We start from the raw sequence: 24,866 nt of genomic DNA on the forward strand, positions 1-24,866 counted from the left end.
CTTGCAATCTCTTAAAAATTCAGTGTTTGAACAGCTTGCTTAAAAAACTGTGCAAATACAATCTATCTTTGAGGTCTTTGAAATATTCCAGTGTTTCATAGCTTGAATAGCTTGAAATAAAAAAACCTGCGTTTCGGCGAAACGATTCCATCTATGCATTAACTTGAAACATTTCAAAGCTTAAACGGTTCATTTAGAAATTTTTTTTTTGGAAACCGATTTAGGCTATGAATCAACTGGGCGTGTTTTGAGGATTCGGAAGCTGAATAGCTTGTTTAAAAAAAAATTTTTTTTCAGAAAAATTCTGTCAACAAAAAACCTCGAAACATTCAAAATTTGAACAGTTTGCTTAGAGAAATCAGTTCTTTTGCGAAAGGGTTCCGTCTTTGAAATAACTTAGAATCTTTGAAAAATTTGAAGGCTGAACTGAATTTTAAGAAACTCCACCATTTCGCCAACCAATTTTTCTATGAGATACATTGAAGTATTTCGAATTTTCAAATCTGGAAAAACTAGCTTAAGAAACTCAACTTTTTTACGAACCGATCAGTCAACAAGATAATTTGATTATTTCAGATTTAAAACTTGTTTTGCTTGTTTTTAAAAAAATGAACTTTTCAGCAACCGGTTCTGTAAAGGAAAAAGCTTGAAATACTTGAAATGATTTCAACCTTTTTTTCGAGCCAATTCCATCTATGATATAACTTGATCTATTTCATATTCAAAGCTTGATTACCTGGCTTAAAAAATTTGAACTATTTCAAATTTTGAAAATGGAATAGCTAGCTTGAGAAACTCAATCTTTTCTCGAATCGATTACTCAATGAGATAACTTGAATATTTCAGATTGGAAGCTTGATTAGCTTGTTTTGAAAAAAAAAACATAAATTTTTCGCCGGCCGTTTTTGTATAGGAAATCACTTGAAATACTTCAAATGATTTCAACCTGTTCGCGAACGGATTTCTTTAATGAGATAACCGATTCTGTTTAAGAAAAATTTCGAAAAACTGCAAAGTTTCATATCTCGAATACTTTGCATTTAAATTTAAAAATGTTGCGAACGAAATTATTCCATGACATTTCCAAGTTTTCGAAGCTTGACTAGCCGGCTCAAAAACTCAAGCTTTGCGCGAATCAAATCCGTCTTTGAAATTATCTCAAAGTTTCTTCATTCGAGTATCTTGAATTTAACACTTAACGTTTTGGCGAACTGATTCCCTCAATGAATAAAATTTGCACATTTCAAAGCTTGAATGATTCGGTTATCAAACAACTCGAAATATTTCAAAGTTTTGTAGTTGGAATCTTTTGCTTAGTAATTTTTTTTGCATTTTGTAAAACAATTTAATCTCCAAAATACCTTGAATTTTACAAAAATTGAATAGTTTGCTTAAAGAAATCAATTTTTTTGCGAAGGGTTCTGTCTATGAAATAAATTGCAATCTTTTAAAAATTCAGTGTTTGAACAGCTTGCTTAAAAAACTGTGCGAATACAATGTATCTTTGAGGGCTTTGAAATATTCCAGTGTTTCATAGCTTGAATAGCTTGAAATAAAAAAACCTGCGTTTCGGCGAGTCGATTCCATCTATGCATTAACTTGAAGCATTTCAAAGCTTAAACAATTCATTTAGAAATTTTTCTTTGGAAACCGATTTAGGCTATGAATCAACTGGGCGTGTTTTGAGGATTCGGAAGATGAATAGCTTGTTTAAAACAAAACAGTTTTTTTTGCAGAAAAATTCAGTCCACAAAAATCCTTGAAACATTCAAAACTTGAACAGTTTGCTTAGAGAAATCAATTCTTTCTTTTGCGAAAGGGTTCCGTCTTTGAATTAACTTAGAATCTTTGAAAAATTTGAAGGCTGAACTGAATTTTAAAAAACTCCACCATTTCGCCAACCAATTTTTTTTATGAGATACATTGGAGTATTTCAAACTTCCAAATCTGGAATAACTAACTTAAGAAAATCAACTTTTTGCGAACCGATTAGTCAACGAAAAAGCTTGAAATACTTGAAATGATTTCAACGTTTTTTTCGAGCCAATTCCATCTATGAGATAACTTGATCTATTACATATTCAAAGCTTGATTACCTGGCTTAAAAAACTTGAACTATTTCAAATTTTGAAAGCTGGAATAGCTAGCTTGAGAAACTCAATTTTTTCTCGAATCGATTACTCAATGAGATAACTTGAATATTTCAGATTTGAAGCTTGATTAGTTTGTTTAAAAAAAAAATTTCGCCGGCCGATTTTGTATAGGAAATAACTTGAAATACTTCAAATGATTTCAACTTCAACTTGTTCGCGAACGGATTTTTTCAATGAGATAACCGATTCTGCTTAGGAAATATTTCGAAAAACTGCAAAGTTTCATATCTCGAATACTTTGCATTAAAAATTTTAAATTGTTGCGAACGAAATCATTCCATGACATTTCAAAGTTTCAAAGCTTGACTAGCCGGCTCAAAAACTCAAGCTTTCTGCGAATCAAATCCGTCTTTGAAATGATTTCAAAGTTTCTTCATTCGAATATCTTGATTTTAAAACTTAACGTTCTGGCGAACTGATTCCCTCAATGAATAAACTTCAAACATTTCAAAGCTTGAATGATTCGGTTAGAAAAACTTACAAAAGTTTTGCGAACTGGTTCCATCTATGAAACAACTTGAATTATTTCAAAGCTTTGTAGTTGGAATCTTTTACTTAGTAATTTTTTTTGCAATTTTGTAAAACAATTTAATCTCCAAAATACCTTGAATTTTTCAAAAATTGAATAGTTTGCTTAAGGAAATCAATTTTTTTGCGAAGGGTTCTGTCTATGAAATAACTTGAAATCTTTTAAAAATTCAGTGTTTGAACAGCTTGCTTAAAAAACTGTGCGAATAGAATGTATCTTTGAGGTCTTTGAGTTATTCCACTGTTTGAATTATTCCAGCTCGATTTAAAAATACAACTACTTTTGAGGATTCGATTTTTAAGAGATAACTTGAAACATTTTAAAGTTTGAGAATCTTTCTTAAAAAAATGTAAGCTATGCGCGAACCAATTCTGTTTAAAACAACTTTCAGTATTTCAAAGTTTCAAAGCTTGAAAACTTACATTAAAAATTCAACCATTTGACGAACCGATTTCGTCTATGAGATAAGCTGAGCTATTTCCGAATAAAAGTTGATTACCTAGCGTTGTAAATCTAAAAACTTACGCAAATCAATTCTGTCAAGGAAATGACTTCAAAAACTACTTCGAAAAATCATAGCTCGAATAGCTTGCAGTAAAAAAATTAAACTTTTCGCAAACCGATTCCATCTATGAAATTACTTGAAACAATTCAAGCTGGTATCGTTTGCTGAAAAAAGCTAGTTATTTTACCAAAACGATTCAGTCCATAAAACACCTTCGAAGAGTTGAAAATTTGAATAGCTTGCCTAAAGAAAGAATTTTCTTGCGAAAGGATTCCGTCTATGGTATAACTTTGAATGTTTTAAGGATTCAAAGATTGAATGAATTGCTTCAAAGTTTTTGCACTTTGTGCAAAATGATAGCTTGAACTGTTTCAGATTCTCTAACTGTTTCAAGAAATAGCTTGAAATGTTTCAGATTCAAGGCTTGATTAGCTTGATTTAAAAAAACATAAGCTTTTCGCTAACCGATTTTGTCTAAAAAATAACATGAAATTCTGTCCCCATGATACCTCCAAAGTTTCAAAACTTGAATGGTTTGCTGAAAATAATCTTTTTTTAGCAAAATGATTCCGTCTACGAATTAACTTGAAACAATTCAAAGCTTGAATAGCTCGCTTAAAAAAAACTTTTTTGGGAAACTGATTCAGTCTTGAAAATTTTTTGAAGTTTTTGGGAACTGAATTGAAACTGATTCAGACTACAATTGTTTCGAAGATTCCAAAACTGAAAACTTTGCTTAGAAAAATCATTTTTTGCTTGAATGATTCGGTTACAAAAAATTACAAAAGTTTTGCGAACTGGTTCCATCTATGAAACAACTTGAATTATTTCAAAGCTTTGTAGTTGGAATCTTTTACTTAGTAATTTTTTTTGCAATTTTGTAAAACAATTTAATCTCCAAAATACCTTGAATTTTTCAAAAATTGAATAGTTTGCTTAAGGAAATCAATTTTTTTGCGAAGGGTTCTGTCTATGAAATAACTTGAAATCTTTTAAAAATTCAGTGTTTGAACAGCTTGCTTAAAAAACTGTGCGAATAGAATGTATCTTTGAGGTCTTTGAGTTATTCCACTGTTTGAATTATTCCAGCTCGATTTAAAAATACAACTACTTTTGAGGATTCGATTTTTAAGAGATAACTTGAAACATTTTAAAGTTTGAGAATCTTTCTTAAAAAAATGTAAGCTATGCGCGAACCAATTCTGTTTAAAACAACTTTCAGTATTTCAAAGTTTCAAAGCTTGAAAACTTACATTAAAAATTCAACCATTTGACGAACCGATTTCGTCTATGAGATAAGCTGAGCTATTTCCGAATAAAAGTTGATTACCTAGCGTTGTAAATCTAAAAACTTACGCAAATCAATTCTGTCAAGGAAATGACTTCAAAAACTACTTCGAAAAATCATAGCTCGAATAGCTTGCAGTAAAAAAATTAAACTTTTCGCAAACCGATTCCATCTATGAAATTACTTGAAACAATTCAAGCTGGTATCGTTTGCTGAAAAAAGCTAGTTATTTTACCAAAACGATTCAGTCCATAAAACACCTTCGAAGAGTTGAAAATTTGAATAGCTTGCCTAAAGAAAGAATTTTCTTGCGAAAGGATTCCGTCTATGGTATAACTTTGAATGTTTTAAGGATTCAAAGATTGAATGAATTGCTTCAAAGTTTTTGCACTTTGTGCAAAATGATAGCTTGAACTGTTTCAGATTCTCTAACTGTTTCAAGAAATAGCTTGAAATGTTTCAGATTCAAGGCTTGATTAGCTTGATTTAAAAAAACATAAGCTTTTCGCTAACCGATTTTGTCTAAAAAATAACATGAAATTCTGTCCCCATGATACCTCCAAAGTTTCAAAACTTGAATGGTTTGCTGAAAATAATCTTTTTTTAGCAAAATGATTCCGTCTACGAATTAACTTGAAACAATTCAAAGCTTGAATAGCTCGCTTAAAAAAAACTTTTTTGGGAAACTGATTCAGTCTTGAAAATTTTTTGAAGTTTTTGGGAACTGAATTGAAACTGATTCAGACTACAATTGTTTCGAAGATTCCAAAACTGAAAACTTTGCTTAGAAAAATCATTTTTTGCTTGAATGATTCGGTTACAAAAAATTACAAAAGTTTTGCGAACTGGTTCCATCTATGAAACAACTTGAATTATTTCAAAGCTTTGTAGTTGGAATCTTTTACTTTGTAATTTTTTTTGCAATTTTGTAAAACAATTTAATCTCCAAAATACCTTGAATTTTTCAAAAATTGAATAGTTTGCTTAAAGAAATCAATTTTTTTGCGAAGGGTTCTGTCTATGAAATAAATTGCAATCTTTTAAAAATTCAGTGTTTGAACAGCTTGCTTAAAAAACTGTGCGAATACAATGTATCTTTGAGGGCTTTGAAATATTCCAGTGTATAGCTTGAAATAAAAAAACCTGCGTTTCGGCGAGTCGATTCCATCTATGCATTAACTTGAAACATTTCAAAGCTTAAACAATTCATTTAGAAATTTTTTTTTGGAAACCAATTTAGGCTATGAATCAACTGGGCGTGTTTTGAGGATTCGGAAGATGAATAGCTTGTTTAAAAAAAACTGTTTTTTTGCAGAAAAATTCAGTCTACAAAAATCCTTGAAACATTCAAAACTTGAACAGTTTGCTTAGAGAAATCAATTCTTTCTTTTGCGAAAGGGTTCCGTCTTTGAATTAACTTAGAATCTTTGAAAAATTTGAAGGCTGAACTGAATTTTAAAAAACTCCACCATTTCGCCAACCAATTTTTTTAATGAGATATATTGGAGTATTTCAAACTTCCAAATCTGGAATAACTAACTTAAGAAAATCAACTTTTTGCGAACCGATTAGTCAACGAAAAAGCTTGAAATACTTGAAATGATTTCAACCTTTTTTTCGAGCCAATTCCATCTATGAGATAAATTGATCTATTTCATATTCAAAGCTTGATTACCTGGCTTAAAAAACTTGAACTATTTCAAATTTTGAAAGCTGGAATAGCTAGCTTGAGAAACTCAATCTTTTCTAGAATCGATTACTCAATGAGATAACTTGAATATTTCAGATTTGAAGCTTGATTAGTTTGTTTTTAAAAAAAAATTTCGCCGGCCAATTTTGTATAGGAAATAACTTGAAATACTTCAAATGATTTCAACTTGTTCGCGAACGGATTTCTTCAATGAGATAACCGATTCTGCTTAGGAAATATTTCGAAAAACTGCAAAGTTTCATATCTCGAATACTTTGCATTAAAAAATTTAAAATGTTGCGAACGAAATCATTCCATGACATTTCAAAGTTTCAAAGCTTGACTAGCCGGCTCAAAAACTCAAGCTTTTTGCGAATCAAATCCGTTTTGAAATGATTTCAAAGTTTCTTCATTCGAATATCTTGATTTTAAAACTTAACGTTCTGGCGAACTGATTCCCTCAATGAATAAACTTCAAACATTTCAAAGCTTGAATGATTCGGTTAGAAAAACTTACAAAAGTTTTGCGAACTGGTTCCATCTATGAAACAACTTGAATTATTTCAAAGCTTTGTAGTTGGAACCTTTTACTTAGTAATTTTTTTTGCAATTTTGTAAAACAATTTAATCTCCAAAATACCTTGAATTTTTCAAAATTTGAATAGTTTGCTTAAAGAAATCAATTTTTTTGCGAAGGGTTCTGTCTATGAAATAAATTGCAATCTTTTAAAAATTCAGTGTTTGAACAGCTTGCTTAAAAAACTGTGCGAATACAATGTATCTTTGAGGACTTTGAAATATTCCAGTGTTTCATAGCTTGAATAGCTTGAAATAAAAAAACCTGCGTTTCGGCGAGTCGATTCCATCTATGCATTAACTTGAAACATTTCAAAGCTTAAACAATTCATTTAGAAATTTTTTTTTGGAAACCAATTTAGGCTATGAATCAACTGGGCGTGTTTTGAGGATTCGGAAGATGAATAGCTTGTTTAAAAAAAACTGTTTTTTTGCAGAAAAATTCAGTCTACAAAAATCCTTGAAACATTCAAAACTTGAACAGTTTGCTTAGAGAAATCAATTCTTTCTTTTGCGAAAGGGTTCCGTCTTTGAATTAACTTAGAATCTTTGAAAAATTTGAAGGCTGAACTGAATTTTAAAAAACTCCACCATTTCGCCAACCAATTTTTTTTATGAGATATATTGGAGTATTTCAAACTTCCAAATCTGGAATAACTAACTTAAGAAAATCAACTTTTTGCGAACCGATTAGTCAACGAAAAAGCTTGAAATACTTGAAATGATTTCAACCTTTTTTTCGAGCCAATTCCATCTATGAGATAAATTGATCTATTTCATATTCAAAGCTTGATTACCTGGCTTAAAAAACTTGAACTATTTCAAATTTTGAAAGCTGGAATAGCTAGCTTGAGAAACTCAATCTTTTCTCGAATCGATTACTCAATGAGATAACTTGAATATTTCAGATTTGAAGCTTGATTAATTTGTTTTTTAAAAAAAATTTCGCCGGCCAATTTTGTATAGGAAATAACTTGAAATACTTCAAATGATTTCAACTTGTTCGCGAACGGATTTCTTCAATGAGATAACCGATTCTGCTTAGGAAATATTTCGAAAAACTGCAAAGTTTCATATCTCGAATACTTTGCATTAAAAATTTTAAATTGTTGCGAACGAAATCATTCCATGACATTTCAAAGTTTCAAAGCTTGACTAGCCGGCTCAAAAATTCAAGCTTTCTGCGAATCAAATCCGTCTTTGAAATGATTTCAAAGTTTCTTCATTCGAATATCTTGATTTTAAAACTTAACGTTCTGGCGAACTGATTCCCTCAATGAATAAACTTCAAACATTTCAAAACTTGAATGATTCGGTTAGAAAAACTTACAAAAGTTTTGCGAACTGATTCCATCTATGAAACAACTTGAATTATTTCAAAGCTTTGTAGTTGGAATCTTTTACTTAGTAATTTTTTTTGCAATTTTGTAAAACAATTTAATCTCCAAAATACCTTGAATTTTTCAAAAATTGAATAGTTTGCTTAAGGAAATCAATTTTTTTGCGAAGGGTTCTGTCTATGAAATAACTTGAAATCTTTTAAAAATTCAGTGTTTGAACAGCTTGCTTAAAAAACTGTGCGAATAGAATGTATCTTTGAGGTCTTTGAGTTATTCCACTGTTTGAATTATTCCAGCTCGATTTAAAAATACAACTACTTTTGAGGATTCGATTTTTAAGAGATAACTTGAAACATTTTAAAGTTTGAGAATCTTTCTTAAAAAAATGTAAGCTATGCGCGAACCAATTCTGTTCAAAACAACTTTCAGTATTTCAAAGTTTCAAAGCTTGAAAACTTACATTAAAAATTCAACCATTTGACGAACCGATTTCGTCTATGAGATAAGCTGAGCTATTTCCGAATAAAAGTTGATTACCTAGCGTTGTAAATCTAAAAACTTACGCAAATCAATTCTGTCAAGGAAATGACTTCAAAAACTACTTCGAAAAATCATAGCTCGAATAGCTTGCAGTAAAAAAATTAAACTTTTCGCAAACCGATTCCATCTATGAAATTACTTGAAACAATTCAAGCTGGTATCGTTTGCTGAAAAAAGCTAGTTATTTTACCAAAACGATTCAGTCCATAAAACACCTTCGAAGAGTTGAAAATTTGAATAGCTTGCCTAAAGAAAGAATTTTCTTACGAAAGGATTCCGTCTATGGTATAACTTTGAATGTTTTAAGGATTCAAAGATTGAATGAATTGCTTCAAAGTTTTTGCACTTTGTGCAAAATGATAGCTTGAACTGTTTCAGATTCTTTAACTGTTTCAAGAAATAGCTTGAAATGTTTCAGATTCAAGGCTTGATTAGCTTGATTTAAAAAAACATAAGCTTTTCGCTAACCGATTCTGTCTAAAAAATAACATGAAATTCTGTCCCCATGATACCTCCAAAGTCTCAAAACTTGAATGGTTTGCTGAAAATAATCTTTTTTTAGCAAAATGATTCCGTCTACGAATTAACTTGAAACAATTCAAAGCTTGAATAGCTCGCTTAAAAAAAACTTTTTTGGGAAACTGATTCAGTCTTGAAAATTTTTTGAAGTTTTTGGGAACTGAATTGAAACTGATTCAGACTACAATTATTTCGAAATTTCCAAAACTGAAAACTTTGCTTAGAAAAATCATTTTTTTGCGAACCGATTCCGTCGATGAGGTAACTTGAACTATTTGATATTCAAACCTTGATTAGCTCAATTTAAAAAAACTTAAGCTTTTCGCTAACCGATTGTGTCTAGAAAATAACATGAAATACTTCCGTCTTGGCCTGGATCGGTTTCCGGTAAGAATTTTTGGATATTTTTTCATTCGTTCTTTCGAAGCAGTGGCCAGCAAACTGAATACGTTTACTTCTAACTTTCCCAGTGAGTTTTTCGCACTGTGCCAGTTCAAACGATCTTTCGTTCGTTACAAACTCGTTCCATTTGATGTTAAAAGCGCTTCTCAAAAATTTGTTTCGGTCTAGAGTTGCTTCCAGTGTTTTACTCATCCTCCATGTTTCTGTGCCATATGCCAACACACTTTCAACTGTCGCAGCAAACAACTTACACTTGTCGCGCGGATTCATTTCATGTCGGGTTTCCGGAACGAGATGTTCAAACCAAATAGAAATCGAACAATTACCAGACGGATTGAGCCCACTGACATTGAAAAACCAGAAGAAGAAGCCAAAGATAGCGAAACTGCAGCAAAAACTAGAGGCATCATAAAGGAAGATAGTGATCCTCAGGTCTTCCAGCGTGGAGCCGGAAAAAAGAAAAAAAGAGTAAAAAAAAATCAAATAAAAACAAGTTGAAAATTCCCCTATGATGAAGGGAGAAAAAAAACAGGTGAAACTTGAGTACTTTGATAGACGAATCAGCCGCCGGCTTACGCTTGCGAGCAAAACGAATGGCTTGAAATCTTGAGTGTTTCTTTTTGCTCAGTCAACAGCTAATTTTCAAATGTTATAACTTCATTTTTCCAAAAAAAAATAGTTTCCTTTTTCTGTTTAACAAATTTATAAAGTTAGTCTTTTTCCAATAAAACAGAATTCAGTTTTTTTTCTTTAAACTTCGATAAAAGAGTAAATCGAGATAATCAACAACGACACAAATCAGAGCCTGAAGATCGCAAAACAATCCTTCATAAGACAACTCAGAAGAACCGAACCACCGAAGATTGACTCGAGATTTAGGCCCCATTATCAACCTTCGAAAGAAGATTAAATATAAAAGTGAAAATAGGATCTAAAACCCCGTCCATCATAGATATATTTCTTTAAGCTGTTCCATTCATTTATATAACCTAATAACCCTGTGCTTTATATGCATCAAGCTCGTTAATTCATACTCTTTTCTAACTATTGTTTATACTATAACTTTTGTCAAGAAACTTGAAGATCTTCGGTGAGTTTTATAACTTAGGATAGCTTACTAAGCATTCAACCAGCAATGACAGCTTAGTGAAACGTTGAAAAAGTTTTTTTTTTTGGTCGGAGATTTCCCTTTTTGTTTCGCTTTTCCGCCTACTAAAACTGTACTGAAATAACTTTAGCCCTTTAACTCAAATTATTTTGATTTGATGTTTGGTTGACAACAAGTTCCTCAATCTAAACGAGCCGCAAAACATTGCGAATTTATATCTAGCAGTTTTAAATACACTGCGAACGTCGAGAAAGAATCTTTTTCAAGATCAGCCTAGGGTAACGACAATTTTTTTAGCACTCAAAGAGTTCATTGTCCGATGCTCTGCGAACTTCAAGAAAGATTTTTTTCAACATCAGTCTAATGTAACGACATTTTTTTAGCTCTCAAATAGTTCATTGTCCAAGTTCACTTTTGACACTTTTGATGGGTTTCTGTTGTTCTATTCGGAAGCACATTGTCGTAACTTTATCTGTGCTTAGGGTAGGCTTGTTATTATATGATATACAATAGAATTTGATCATTTTTTTGTATCAGAGACCAATTGTTTTTGTTACAGCTTAGTAACAAAAAACGAGCACGATTGAAACGAGTTTGTCCCGAAGACCAATTTGTTTGAAAACGGTTCAGTAATTACTCAGAAGGTCTGGCTCTCAAAAATTGGGTCAATTTTACTGGGCAACGTGCAGGTAGAAAAATCGTGTTGTAAACTATCACAAAAAGTTCAATTATCATTGTCTTTATTTAGCTGATCGAGCTGCGAAACTGTATCGGACTTTTGATATCGCTTGGTAGAGAAAATCCCATAAGGTTCTCTTTTAATTACATCAGCGTAGTGCAAAAGTCACAGAAAACTATATTCTTGCACCTACTTAGTAAAAACGCTGAATTTTTCTCGAAAAGAATTCCAAATTAGCAACTACAGAGATGTGAACAACTCTGTTTCCAGAACACTTTCTTTTACTTGAGAATTTGTTAATCCAAATCAACCGAAAACACAGCATCCTAAATTATTGCTCAGCGAAAAAGACAACAAATAGATTTTAAAACACTGCTCTATAAAGAGCAGTGTGTTAGAATCTTTTGATAGCTACAATCTGCGCCAGACACTCGATAAATTTAGTTACAAAAATGGAGTATGATTGAATCTACTTTGTTCCGATGAGCAATTGTTCTAGGAAAACGATATATATTTATTAACAAAAAACTTGCTCTCAAAAATTGCGAGATCATTAGTAGGCCATGTTCTACGCAATCACAAAAAAAACTCTCAATTGTTCATTGTCTTTTTTTAGCTGACCGAGCTGCAAAATTGTATCGGGTTTTCGATACAGCTTTATAGATAAAACATCTCATATACGGTGCCCCATAAAATTTTTAAGAACTTCGCTTTATTTGAAAAAGACGGAAAACTATATCCGTGCACCTATTAAATCAAAAGGCAGGTTTTTAAGCAAAAGCCCTCAAAATTAGAATTTACAGTAATAGAAAATTGCTATTTCCAGAGCATTTCTTTGACAAAAAACTGTTCCTCATTTTATTGCCAAAAAATAAAGATCAAGTTAATTAAACCTTCAAAACTTTATTTGCAAAAACAGAGTTTTTAAGTTGTTCCAAACACCGATTTTTTTTCAATTTTTAATTTTCTGTTTTTTCAAGCTGATCGAGCCGCTGAATTTTATCAGACTTTTGAAACGTTCTACTAAGAAATAAACTGTATGTGGTGTTTGCAGACAGAACGCAAGTTTTTTTTTAAATAATATCTCTATAATTACATCAATGCTGTTTAAATTTTTCAGTTGATTGTTGGAGGATTATTACCAAGTTCAAGCAATAAAAATAAATGTTTTTGTTTATAACTAACCAATGTCAGTAAATTAGAAGGCATTCATAGAAGTTACTGTCTCTCAATTTTGCCTTTTGTCGTTTTTAGTATTTTTTATATTTTTATAATATTTATTAGGAGCCACATTGTCACTTATATTTGAGCCGCAGCCTCATTTAGTTGCTTTTAATAGATGGGTGACTCAAAAAACATTCAAACAACAAAACATTACGCAGTTATAAATGACAAATCGGCTCCCGGAAGTGACAAAAAACGAGTTTTTTAAAAGCGTATATATTACCTGTCATTAATCTGTGTATAGTCAAGTCAGCGTATACTCTTTATACAATAAAATTTGACCATTCCATTTTGTTTAAAAGTCCAATTGTTTTTGATAAAACTTAGTCGCAAAGAGCGAATACGATTGAAACTATTTTGTCACGAAGACCAACTTGTTTGAAAACAGTTTGGTAATTACATAGGTCCGGAGCTCAAAAACCGTTTCAACAATAGTGAGCAACGTGCTGGTAGATTAACCATGTTGTACACATCCACAAAAAGTTCAATTGTTCGTTCCCTGTTTTTCTAGCTAATCCAGCTGCAAAGACACATGAGGCTGCATGAGGTTTTTGACACAATTGATGTTTGCGCTTTGACTCTAAATATTTTGACTAGATATTTGGTTGATAAGAATTTACTCAATTTAAACAACAAGCCTTTTTGACGGTGTTCATTTAACGCTTTCTTCTCTCTTCAATTCTACTAATTGTAGTTTCGTCAACGAAACAAACAGTTTTCGAATTTTCTAAAACGACTGCTAAACCGAGATCGGCATTTTAATCCGTCTGAGAAAACGTTTTCAATTGAACTGAGATAAGCTTATCTCAATTCAACTTAGAATATTTTCTCAGCCGGGTTAAGATGCCGTCCACGCTATTGCATTCAAAGTGTATTCGAATGTTTCAGCAGTATCGAGAACCAGTTTGAGTTTGCATATTCAGATCGTTGTTTTCACCCGGAAAAAATGCCAGTTTTGTTGATCGAAAAGAAAAACTATTTCGTGAAAAAGGTTTATACAACTTATTTTCTTCAATTTTTACTTGTAGTCTGAAATTTATACGGACTGGAATTATCCGATCTGAAAAACTGACCGAAACTGTGTTCTCGCTTTGAGGAAGTTTGAGAAATCGCATGGAAAAAATCACACTGCGGTTTACACTATTTTACGAATTACACGACAGTTAAGACACACAGTTGTGTCATATTACAGGACAGTAATGTCATTTGTATTCTAATATTTCCAGGCCAAACTGTGTTTCTTGTGATGAGTAAGCGGATTCCGCAAAGTTGCTTCTTTCCTTTGATCTTCTTGGCTATTTTGGATTCCACGACCAATTAGCTAAATCCCTGTATTGCTCAAAATCACTCTAAAAGCAGGCGTGTTTGCGGAATCCGCTGCAAAGTTTTGAAAAATCCCGAAGAGTTTGTGGAATGCACGAACAGATAATTTGTGCATAGTAAAATCACGCAGTCGTGGAATCCGCAACTGCAAGCGGAATCTGCTAATTAAAAGTGGAATCCGCGAGTTTTAAGTGGAATTTGCAAATTGTGAGAGGAATCCGCATAAAATTTTGGAGTCCGTTTACATTTGGGGAATCCGGAACAACTAGCTCATTGAGGCGGAAACCGCGACAAAACTAACGCTCCGACAAAATTTACGTTAGCACGTTAGTTTGCGCTCTCGCTTTGAGGACAAATCGCAATCTGTTACTGATTGATATTTACGGATTGTGAACATGACTTAGAAAAAACGTTTTTTATTCTGGTCTGGGTTTTCCCTTGTCGTTTTGCTTGTAGATTCGTATGCCAAAAACCGTATGGAATTAAAGTTTGCGCTTTAACCCTAAATGTTTTGACTAGATGCTTGGTTGACTAGATAGGTGTCCCGTTCGAAAAAAAAACAATTCGCTAGAACAGTGTGATCCTTTTCTAATTCGTGGGTTCCACGGAGGTTTGGTAAGTGAAATCCACTTACAACTTAGACATTGTTTTGAGACTTATCTATCTATTCTGTGACCAACAGACACCAAACTGTGCGACCATCCAGTGTACAGTTTGGCATCCTAATGAACAAATTTCTAAACACAAAATGGGTGACTTTTGCTCCAGTCTTGAGATAGAAGCTTACGGAATGTTTTAAGTTACGTTTTTTGAACAAAGACGCTTTTTTAGTTAGACTCTACTTGACAGGATAAAATCAAAACTCAGAAATATTTTTTTAATATCCCAACTTCTTTTTCAGGAGGATACCCAAGCGCAGCAGGGTACGTCATGAACAAACAGGTTTTGAAAAAACTTGTCACCGAAGGATTCAAAAGCAACAAAGGGTGTCCCGCAATCACCGAGCCAATGTCCGACTATATCGGCATTGCTAAATGCATGAGAACGATCGGAGTCCAACTAAAAACAGCCACGTCATCAATGTTGTCCGCAGATCAAACTCCCAATCATGATGAACACGATTTGTTTCACGCGTTTTCGCCTGAATTGGAGTACAATTTGGCTCGGAAAAGAGAAAAATGGTTCGATAGACACTACGAGCAATCCGTTCTAGAAGAGACGAAATACTCATGGAAGAAAAACGACAAAAGTTTTCAGGGTTCGGCCAGTGGAAACTTTGGCTTTGATGCCGCCAATCGGTGCTGTTCTAAACGCGACGTAATAACTTTTCACAGGTTGTCAGGCCCTGTTATTTTATGGGTGGACTTCATGTATAATAATTTTACAGTTCATAGTTATAATTAAAACACCATCACCACATTCAATTCTTATTTTCAACTCATTCTATTTATCGCAGAGGTTTAAAAAAAAGAAGCGTGTAATTTTTCCTACGCTTTCTGAAAATTGGAACGGAATAGACATTTGTTCTTTTTTAAGTAAATTTTAGAATTTTAGAGTTCAGTGTTTTATAGCCTGACATCGGTAAAGTTCGTGTCTGAAAAACGGCAAAACTAATCAGACCGGTTTTTCTCAAAGCTGAGCGAGTTTCTTGGAGCTTTTTTGAAGTCCACATTTTACCCCCTACGAGATGTAATCTATAAAGATCCTTTTGAAAAACCCAACCTCTAACATAGTTCCTTCCCGTCACCTCGTTACGTGGTCGCAAAATGAAAATAGTATGTCATTTTGATACAGATTCTATTCAAAACGGCTGAACAAAATTTCTGCAAAAGAGTAAAAAATATGACGACCCCCCCTCAGGGATTCGACACCCTGCCGACCCAAAGGGTCCCCCCTTTGTACTATTTTGAGATATATATTTTTGATGAGGCACCCTAACAACTATTTAGTACCCTAAAATTTTTCAATATACATTAATTTTTGAGGGGGAGCGCGCGCCGTAAAAACGCAATTTTTTTGGTCAACATTTTCCAAAAAGTGCCTATAACGCCTTTTTTGACCTGTTTTTCTTAAAAAAACTTCAAAAATCTGCCCTCACCAGTACAAAATTCTAGATCCGCCCTTGATTGACATGTTGATTAACATGTTAAACAGAAACCAGAAGTAGTCGATAGAAAACCAGACAAAATCCACTAATTCGAGAAAAAAATTCGGAATACTAAAATGTTTCGATTTTCTATCATGAAATTGCACTTTAGAATATAAAGACGAAAAATACAATGAACGACGTACGATGAGCATTGTACAAAATGGAAGAATCTATTACTAAACTGATCATAGTGGGGTAAAAAGCATTCTTGGGTAAAACAAACAACCTCAAAAAATTTTGGGCGATGAAGTTTCTGAATGCCGCCTGAAGCACACAAACATAAAAATCCGCTTTGGCCCTTCAAATAACGCTAGTTAATGTGACTAAACCGTTATAACAAAAATCGAATCTTTTCTGGGGCCAAACCGTATTTCTAGCAAAAAAAACTGCTTACACAGAGGCGAGAACATGACAAAACAGCAACTCTATAAAGTGAAATCAAGAAAAAGTCAAAATAAACCACGAATTAGTAAAGTCCTGTACGTTTCGGATTCGATCCGCCGACCTACAACTTGAGATTCTTATGCACTAATCAATTAGCCGCGGTTTCTTATAAATTGTCTAAAACTAGCCACAAATAAAGCAGAGAACAGATGCAAGTAAATTTCTAATGCTACTGATTCTGATTATAGCAAAAGTGCCACCAAATGAGCACTTTCATTTGCGACTTAGGGTGGAAAAAAACTTTTCGTACTAGAACACTAAGCTCGCAAGTCTAGGGATACAAAATTACAAAACAATTTTCAAAATAATTTTTCCAAAAGAGAACGGGTGTTGGAAATGCGAAAATGTTTCAAATATACCCATTAGGCTGAAATCTCCGCAAGCGAGATTATTTATCAGAGTTTTTGGAATGTTTGTTTTGCAGTTTTTTTTTTCAGATGTACTTAACGCAAAGTTTTCATGAAAGTTTTTGATTTATTGCACAGATTATAAAAAGTACAGATTATTCTCAAATCGGTGGATCACGGAAGTTGCCCTCAGGTACTTAAGATCAAAGTGTCTTTTACGTCACCCTTATTAGTTCTCAGCTCGACTCACTTAATTCCAAATGATAGCAATTTTTTCCTGCATTTTTTTTACTGAAAGAACGATTTTCATTTATAACAAGAATAGTCGGTTACTGTGCAAGTAGCACAAAATGTTCCGACCATAGTTTTAAAAAAAATACAGTAAGACTATATTTCAAATCATTGTCGGCTTTTTCTGCGTGCTGCGATAAAAATTATCTGATATAAGAAATCGAACTTTAGCATATTTTACAGTTATAGTAAAATAGGCCACCTGGAAAACAGTTTTTGTATTAAAAAAAAGTCTAGAAACACGAAAAAAAAATGTTTAAAAAAACTTTTAAAATTTTCATTTTTTTGAGAAAATTTTTAAATTTTTTGACTCGACTCCCAAATTGTCGTTAAAAAATATCCTTAATCGAAAAAAAATAGTATTTTACGGCTTATAATAAGCATAAATAACGTATTGTGAGCCTGTACGCTCACCTTCTTAGATCGAAAAAAGAAGATCAAAAGTTCAAACCGGTTTTTCTCAATAACTAGAAAAAATTTTCAAAATCACAAATTTTAATCACGACTGAAAAGTCTTTAAAATGATACATCACTCAAACAGTTCCAATAATTGTTTGTGGTACCTGATTTTGCGTGGAGAACAAACATAGCCAAATGAAGATTGGAAAAGAGTAAGGAACTCAAGTAAACATAAAAAAAACACTGTTGGAAAAATCTCAACTTTCAAAGAAAAAATTAGATGTCGTTCAGGTTTTCCGAGTATCTAGAACGATTTATGATGGGCGCTTTTTTGATAAATTAACCCAACTAGAGAAAGTTGAATCGACAGGTAAAATTTTTTCCTCTGGAAATCTTAAAATTAATTTCCACTTTCGAAACTAGAAATCCTTCACGTTTTTTGCACCACTTCCACGTTCGTATTTGGAGAGTGCTATTTACAGCTATCACTTTCAGCAAATGAATTTCAATTGAATTTAAAAAATGCATATATACAAAATTAGTATATGTTGGAGCCAAATCGTCTGGGGTATGCGAACCCCCATTTATTGACATAGGCTTTAGAATATCCGGTCCGAAACCTATGTATTAATACAGGGAATAGATTTCGCAAAATATTAGGATAGGTTACAGGTTTCGGAGTTTGATATGGTAAAGTAGTAAGTTTCGAGAAAAAAAATTCGGCGCCCGATTTTGCCGATGTTTAAGTTTCTTAACGTTTTCGTAATCAAAAAAATGTTTGGAAAGTTTTTCCGAAAACTCAAGTTTTTGTCTAATTTTTGTAATCGATATTCTTCCAATCGTAAAAACCGATGCTATTTTACATGAAAAGCGACAAGTTGTTGATTAACTGGTATCTTGTCAAGACAAAGATACAATTTTTGATTAAAAAATATGAGTACGATCAGACTTGATAATACGATGAGATTTGAAAAAATAAAATACAAAGACGAAAAGATTTGATCTAATTTAAATTAAAATGCGTGTTATATAGTGTTTTGAAGACCAGAAACAATGTTCATATCAGTTAAATCTATGCTGAAAGTTCCGAAATACCGTAAGAGTCCTATAAAAACCATCATTTTTGAAGAAATGAAGTAAATGGTTTCATATCAGACACAGCATCTATCCAACTTTTTCCAATTTACATTTTTTTAATAAAAACTTAACTACTTTTTTAGTCCAGCCAAAAAGATTTATGTTTAAACCTCAAGTCAAACGATCAAGCATACTAATACTCTTAGAAATTTCTAGATCAAAGTTCATGATTCAACTTTTCCTCGGTTTTGACTCTAGATATGTGGCTCAACCAGTCAACGACTTCCTCTTCCTTGGGAGGAGGAGATGTGATCAGCTGGAAACCCCATCGCAGTAGATGAAGATGAGGGTTTCTCTAGAACATTGACTCCTCCAGCAGCACAACAACGACACCAGTCTCGACCAGCTCTGCGTTCTATAGAGCACTTCCAGACCTGGACAGCTCTTTGATTAATAATTTTTGTAAGTAATTGTTGCTTGTCATTTATTTCATCTTTAAGAATTATTATCTTATTTCAAATTTCTTTTAGCTGTGAAAATAGATGAGTAGTTCAGAGAGAAACATGCCAATTAGTTGAAAAAACATTTAGAACACAAACTAAATTAGCGATACAACGTTTGAACACATATAGAGAAACTATTTTGCACATATCTCAGAGAAAACACTGGAAAATTTGCACAAAAGTACTGATAACAAGCAGTCGAGTTTGAGCTTCACTAATCATGGAATTTGAAAAAAATTTTACATCAACCAATCAGAATCAAGCTTAACTCATCATGAAACTTTCAACAGTTTTATTGTGAACCAATCAGAATCAACCATTTCTTTATCATGGAGCTTTCAACAGTTTAAATGTCAACCAATCAGTTCCGTGCTTTAACTACAAAAAAAATATTTATACATTCCAGCATAAAACAATCGAAATCAAGCACTTTTAAGTTAATTTTAACCAGTTTGATTTCAAATAATCAGAAATAAGCTTTCCTTCTTTATAAATTTTTATCGTTTTGATATTAACTAACAGAAAAAGGTATTAACAGATGTAATTTTTGTCAAATTTTTCCAGATTTTCTAAAAAAAACTTTGGGTAAGGAAACTCAAAATCAATCAATTATACTGATTCACCCAATATTTTATGATAAACTTTGTCTCCAATTTTTTATTTTAATAGGATTTCATTTGGTTTGTAAATTATTTATTAAGCATTAAAGCTAAGTCCAATCTTGTAAGCAAAAAAATTGCTCATAAATCTGAAATTACTCTTTTCTATCAAATATCCTTTTCAACTTTCTACAAACTACTGGTGTTCCTGTACAACAGAAAGTTAATAAGATCTTCATCAACTCTTCTATTCTTTCTTTTATTTTGAAGAACTTTAGCTTTAAAATATGATAAATGCCTATTTCAAACTGTGAGAGTACTTTTGATAGTGACAAGTTTCTAGCTAAAATACACTTTCCAAAAAAAAACTTATGAATACCAACAACAAAATCTTGTTTTAATTTTTTTTAAAATTGAATCTTTTTTTTCGAAAATTTTGTTTTAAGAAATGCAACATATTGTATTATTTTTCCCTACTTAGCATCTGATTTGTTTTGATTTAACCACTCAAAATCCATATTAAGGAAAAATTATGGAAGAAAAAACAATTCGTTACAGAAATTTCAAAATAGTTGATAAATTTTCTAACTAAAACTACAGTCTTTCAATTTTTGTCTAAAGAAGACAGTTTTACCTAAATTTAGATGAAAACAGCAACTGATCATTTTTAAGTAAATTTTTACACAAATACTGGAAAACCACATGATATTTGCTTTGTGTATTAAGTCTTGATAAAACCATAATTGCTTCGTCAGAATTTTCTCAAATAACCAAGGTTCTAACTCTTAAAGGTTCACTTCATTCAGAAAAAACTATGTTGAATCAATCATACTTCAATTAACAGACATGCAAATCATCACAAAGCAATACTAGGCCTTACAACTATCAAAAAACATAAAGTCTTCCAATTTTTAAGACATTTCTTTGAATTTATTCAACGTATAGTTAATATAGGCAAATTGCTTCAAGCTTTCATTCTCTTTTGCAGTGAGGAGACTGATTGTAGGGTGACTTGTTCACACTGTACTTCTTGATTGTGACACACACCCTTCTCATGTCAAATATTGCTTTTTTATATACTCTATTACAGATTTCGAGCACCTGATCCATAGTTGATTCTTTGCCAGAATTGGGTTCAAATATAGGTCGAGTCCAAGGTTTTCAGCATCATGAATAACAGTATTCCGTATTACTGATATTTTCTATCCTTCCTTTTCACCAAGATAGATTTGCTGTGATTTTTCGAGTTGCCCTAACCCATTTTAATGATTAGTTGGAAGCAGGGTTCAAAGTAGGTTTTCCCCTTTAGGATTTTTGGTACATTTGGTAGAGTAAATTTTTTTGTTGAACTGACTCTAACTTTGACAAAAATAAGTTCTCTTATTAATCACAACCCTGAATAAGTATCTCTATTTGGATTTAAAAACAAAAAACAGCTAAACAAAACGGACAAATCATTTCATCAAGCTAATCACCTTGAGAAAAAAAATTGTTTTGGAATTCTGATTGGTTGAATTTTGAATGAGCATTTCTAGAAAACAGAAAATTCAGAAAATTCTAAAAAGTAATGTGTAAGTCTTATTTTGAAATTCTATAGATTCTGAAATTAAGAAGATTCTAGAAGTTAATGAGTAATGAAGTCATTTTCTCTGGTGGAAATATCCTACAACTTTTACTGTTCCATAAATGTTAATGTGTAATGAGGCCATTTTATCAGGTGGAATCACTTTTTTAATGGTAAATCATTCATATGACACCTTCTTAATTCTGTCGAGAATCATGCCATACTCTCGGATCACTTTTTTTAGCTATTTTTTTTATTTTTAATTGAATACTTGCTTATAAAGTTCGCGTCAAACTTATTTTGATCCAATGTTTATCCTCACAATTAAAGAGATTTGAAAAAATAATAATTACAAAAGATGAAGTAAATGACAAGCAATACTTATTCACAAAAACTATTAATCAAAGAGCTGTGGAGAATACTGGAGGTTCTCAATAGAACGCAGAGCTGGTGGAGATTGGTGTGGTTGTTGTGCTGCTGGACGCGTCATTGTTTCAGAGAACCCCTCATCTTCATCTGTTGCGATGGGTTTTCAACGGATCTCATCTCCTCCTCCCAAGGAAGAGGGAAGGCGTTGACTGGTTGAGCCACATTTCTAGAGTCAGGAATCTCGGAGTAGTTCACTCCCACATTTTCAGACACTTCCTCAATCATTTGCTTTGTTCCAAGTTGATTCTCTGTGATCGGTACTTGCTTCATATGATGTTCGTTGAAATACATTCGCATCACTTCCACAATGTGCCAGACTTGGATTGTGATGTCCATCCGTGCCAAAAAAACTTCAGTGACTGTATCTCGCATTTCGATTCGTAATAGATCAGGCGAAAATTCTGCCGAGTACATAAGGTTGCTGATTTGAACAGAGAAGACTATTTTGAGCAATAAGTTGAGTAAAAGACACAGAGTAAAAACAAAAAAATGACCGATTTAGAGCTGAGAGAGGAGGTATTTGACGGTAGTTAAGTTGATATTAGCTTGTTTAGAGTTGACAAAGGAGGTATTTGACGGTAGTTAAATTGAAATTAAAATGATTATTGGTTCACAGTGAGGGGTACCTTCAACTCAAATGTGTTGATTTAACCAGTCAGAACTGACTTTTCTTATTAGGTCTGTAGTCGTATTCAATCAGATTTCAGCTTCCTTTTATGGAAAAATTTCTTAAAACTCGTGTCCAATCGGAAATGAAAGTCCATTTTAGGAACTTTTTACACATTGTCGTTTTCAATCACAAAAAAAATCATTTTGTGTCCGATTGTATCCAATAAGAGAAACAATTATCTTTCAAGGACTGAAATCTTCCAAATAAGTAAAAATACACACAAAGGAAATTTCAAAAAAAAACTGATCACAGGTTCTTTGCTGTAAAAATAAGAAATATCGCCGATATAAATAACAAAAGAAAAAATTATATAACAAGTAGCCTCTCGGCACGTTTTCTCATCAAGTCAATTGAATTTTTTGAAATTAAGTAATGAGAAATTAATGATTTTTAAACAGATAGGCAAGTTCTTTGATTTTGATGTAAATTTGAGAGTATATTGAACTTTGATAAATTGTAAATTTAATGCAGGTCTCTGAACTTTGGGAATCTTTTTTAAAAAATGGAGAATTAAAGAACTTTGCTGCGTAGTTTTGTCAACTTTCGAAATCGCGTAGGGGATAAAAGAGTCTTCGATATATTATCTTACGACTTTTGATCAATTTCAAGTTTTCGAGAAAAAATATATTTTTTTCTCTGTCAGGTTTAATTCAGCCGTAAATTTATCGCTTTGTACTCAATTCTTGTTTCAAATGTAAACTTTTTGATTGCGTAATTTTCTCTAAAGAGTCCTTTACTTAGTCGGATAACTGTTTTGTACAATAGAAACGCCCAGTAAATTATGAAAAAAGTAGGAGTCAACATCTATTTCATCAATAGAAAAATCAATTGGAATTTAAATTTTTTCTTTCGTTCTTGTAAAATAACTCGACAAAAACCATATGTTTTCGATAGACATTTTTCAAATAGTGAGGAAAAATTTTATAAATTACAAAACATATTATTTTTAGAAGACCCTGGACTCTAATTGGTTGATCTCGAACATACAGAGTTAGTAAAAGTATACTCCTTGTGATTGGTTAATTTTCCAAAAGGCAATAGCAAAAGCCTTTCATTCGGTTTTTTTTCAAATTAAAAGAATTTGTTTTGAAATTTGCATAACTTTTGTTAATTACTTTTCTTTATTTTTTGGGTCTATTCAAAATTAGTGTAATTCTCCTTATAAAACTTTCTGGACTAAACAAAATTCCAGTTTTTTCGCTCTTTATTGAGATGTCGTCATAGAAGAGATACGAAAGAATTGCATGTCTTGAGTGTGGTAGATGTTACACACGTCAAAATGCATCAAAACATCATAAAACCTATGGAGTTTTGAAGTGTCCAGATTGTAATTTTCATACTTGTAGCAGCGAGGACCTGAATATTCATGTCAAGAAAAAGCAATCTTCTGGTTAAATTAATTTTATTTAAGGTGATAAAAAACACGATCAGCAACTTCCAAACACACACCGCGAGATGATAAATGTGAAAAAAAGTTTAAAAAAATAGTAAACATAGGAAAAATTAGTTTAATTAATAATTTTACTGAGAAATTGTAGCTTGAAAAAATTTCGACATCTACAAAATTTTCATAAAGTTGATTTATTTTAGTAAATACTTTGAAATCATTTCACGCATAAAGTAACTCGAGGAAAATCAAATGACTTTTGATACCCATTTGTCATTGAGGAAACTTTTAAAAATAACAAAGAAATTACTTTTAGAAAACGCTGGACTCTAATTGGTTGATCTCGAACAAACAGAGTTATTAAAAGAATACTCGATTGTAGTTTTTGGGACTAACTAATTTTCCCAATTGTTCTCAAGTTCTTGCTGACATCAATTGAGATGTCTCGTATTGCAGTTGTTATTTTTTGATAAATTAAGTAAAATTACATGAAAATTCAGATGTTTTAAGGATAGTTTCTTTCGATCGAAGTAAGCAACTTCGAGACAAAAATGTTTGGTTAACTGGTACATTTCCCTAATTATTGAGATGTATTTTGTATTGGAGTTGTTATTTTTTGATAAATTAAGTAAAATTACATGAAAATTCAGTTGTTTTAAGAATAGTTTCTTTCGATCGAAGTAAGCAACTCCGAGACAAAAATGTTCGGATACCTGGTACATTTTTCCACTGTTTGGGTTAACAATTTTTTGTTTTTTGATTAAGAAAGCGTTCAGAAACTCAAACATCGTCAAAATCGCGCGCTAAAATTTTTTTCTCAAAATCGGGCGCCAAAACTTACCATCTGACTCTCTCAAACTCTGAAACCTATCTTAATACATTGGGAATTCTATTCCCCATGTTAATACATAGGGTGCGGACTGGATAATCTATAACCTATGTTCATACATGGATGTGCACCCCCCCCCCCCAGACGATTTGGCTCCAACATATACTACTTATGCTGGTGTGCTCATCTGTAGCTATGAGCATTTTAAGACTTTTTCAGGGAAAAAAAACAATCAAAAATCAGCACTACTTTCATTACTCTTAAAAACAACACTAAAACAGACCCGAATACAAATTCTTTCT

At 32.2% G+C, this 24,866-nt stretch overlaps 2 protein-coding genes across 2 annotated transcripts in view; one reads left to right on the forward strand and one right to left on the reverse strand.

The window, feature by feature from the left end:
• LOC134855018 (glycoprotein-N-acetylgalactosamine 3-beta-galactosyltransferase 1-B-like) overlaps positions 1–15,280 on the forward strand; it is a 291,770-nt gene extending 276,490 nt beyond the window's left edge. The window contains exon 4 of the mRNA XM_063871398.1: positions 14,778–15,280. Coding sequence (XP_063727468.1) covers positions 14,778–15,280 — 503 coding nt within the window. The remainder of the gene's footprint in view (positions 1–14,777) is intronic.
• Positions 1–24,866, reverse strand: part of LOC134855176 (V-type proton ATPase subunit B-like) — a 431,995-nt gene that overhangs the window by 363,591 nt on the left and 43,538 nt on the right. The window lies entirely within an intron of this gene.

This window comes from Symsagittifera roscoffensis, chromosome 10 (assembly GCF_963678635.1).
Source record: "Symsagittifera roscoffensis chromosome 10, txSymRosc1.1, whole genome shotgun sequence".
Taxonomy (NCBI): Eukaryota; Metazoa; Xenacoelomorpha; order Acoela; family Convolutidae; genus Symsagittifera; species Symsagittifera roscoffensis.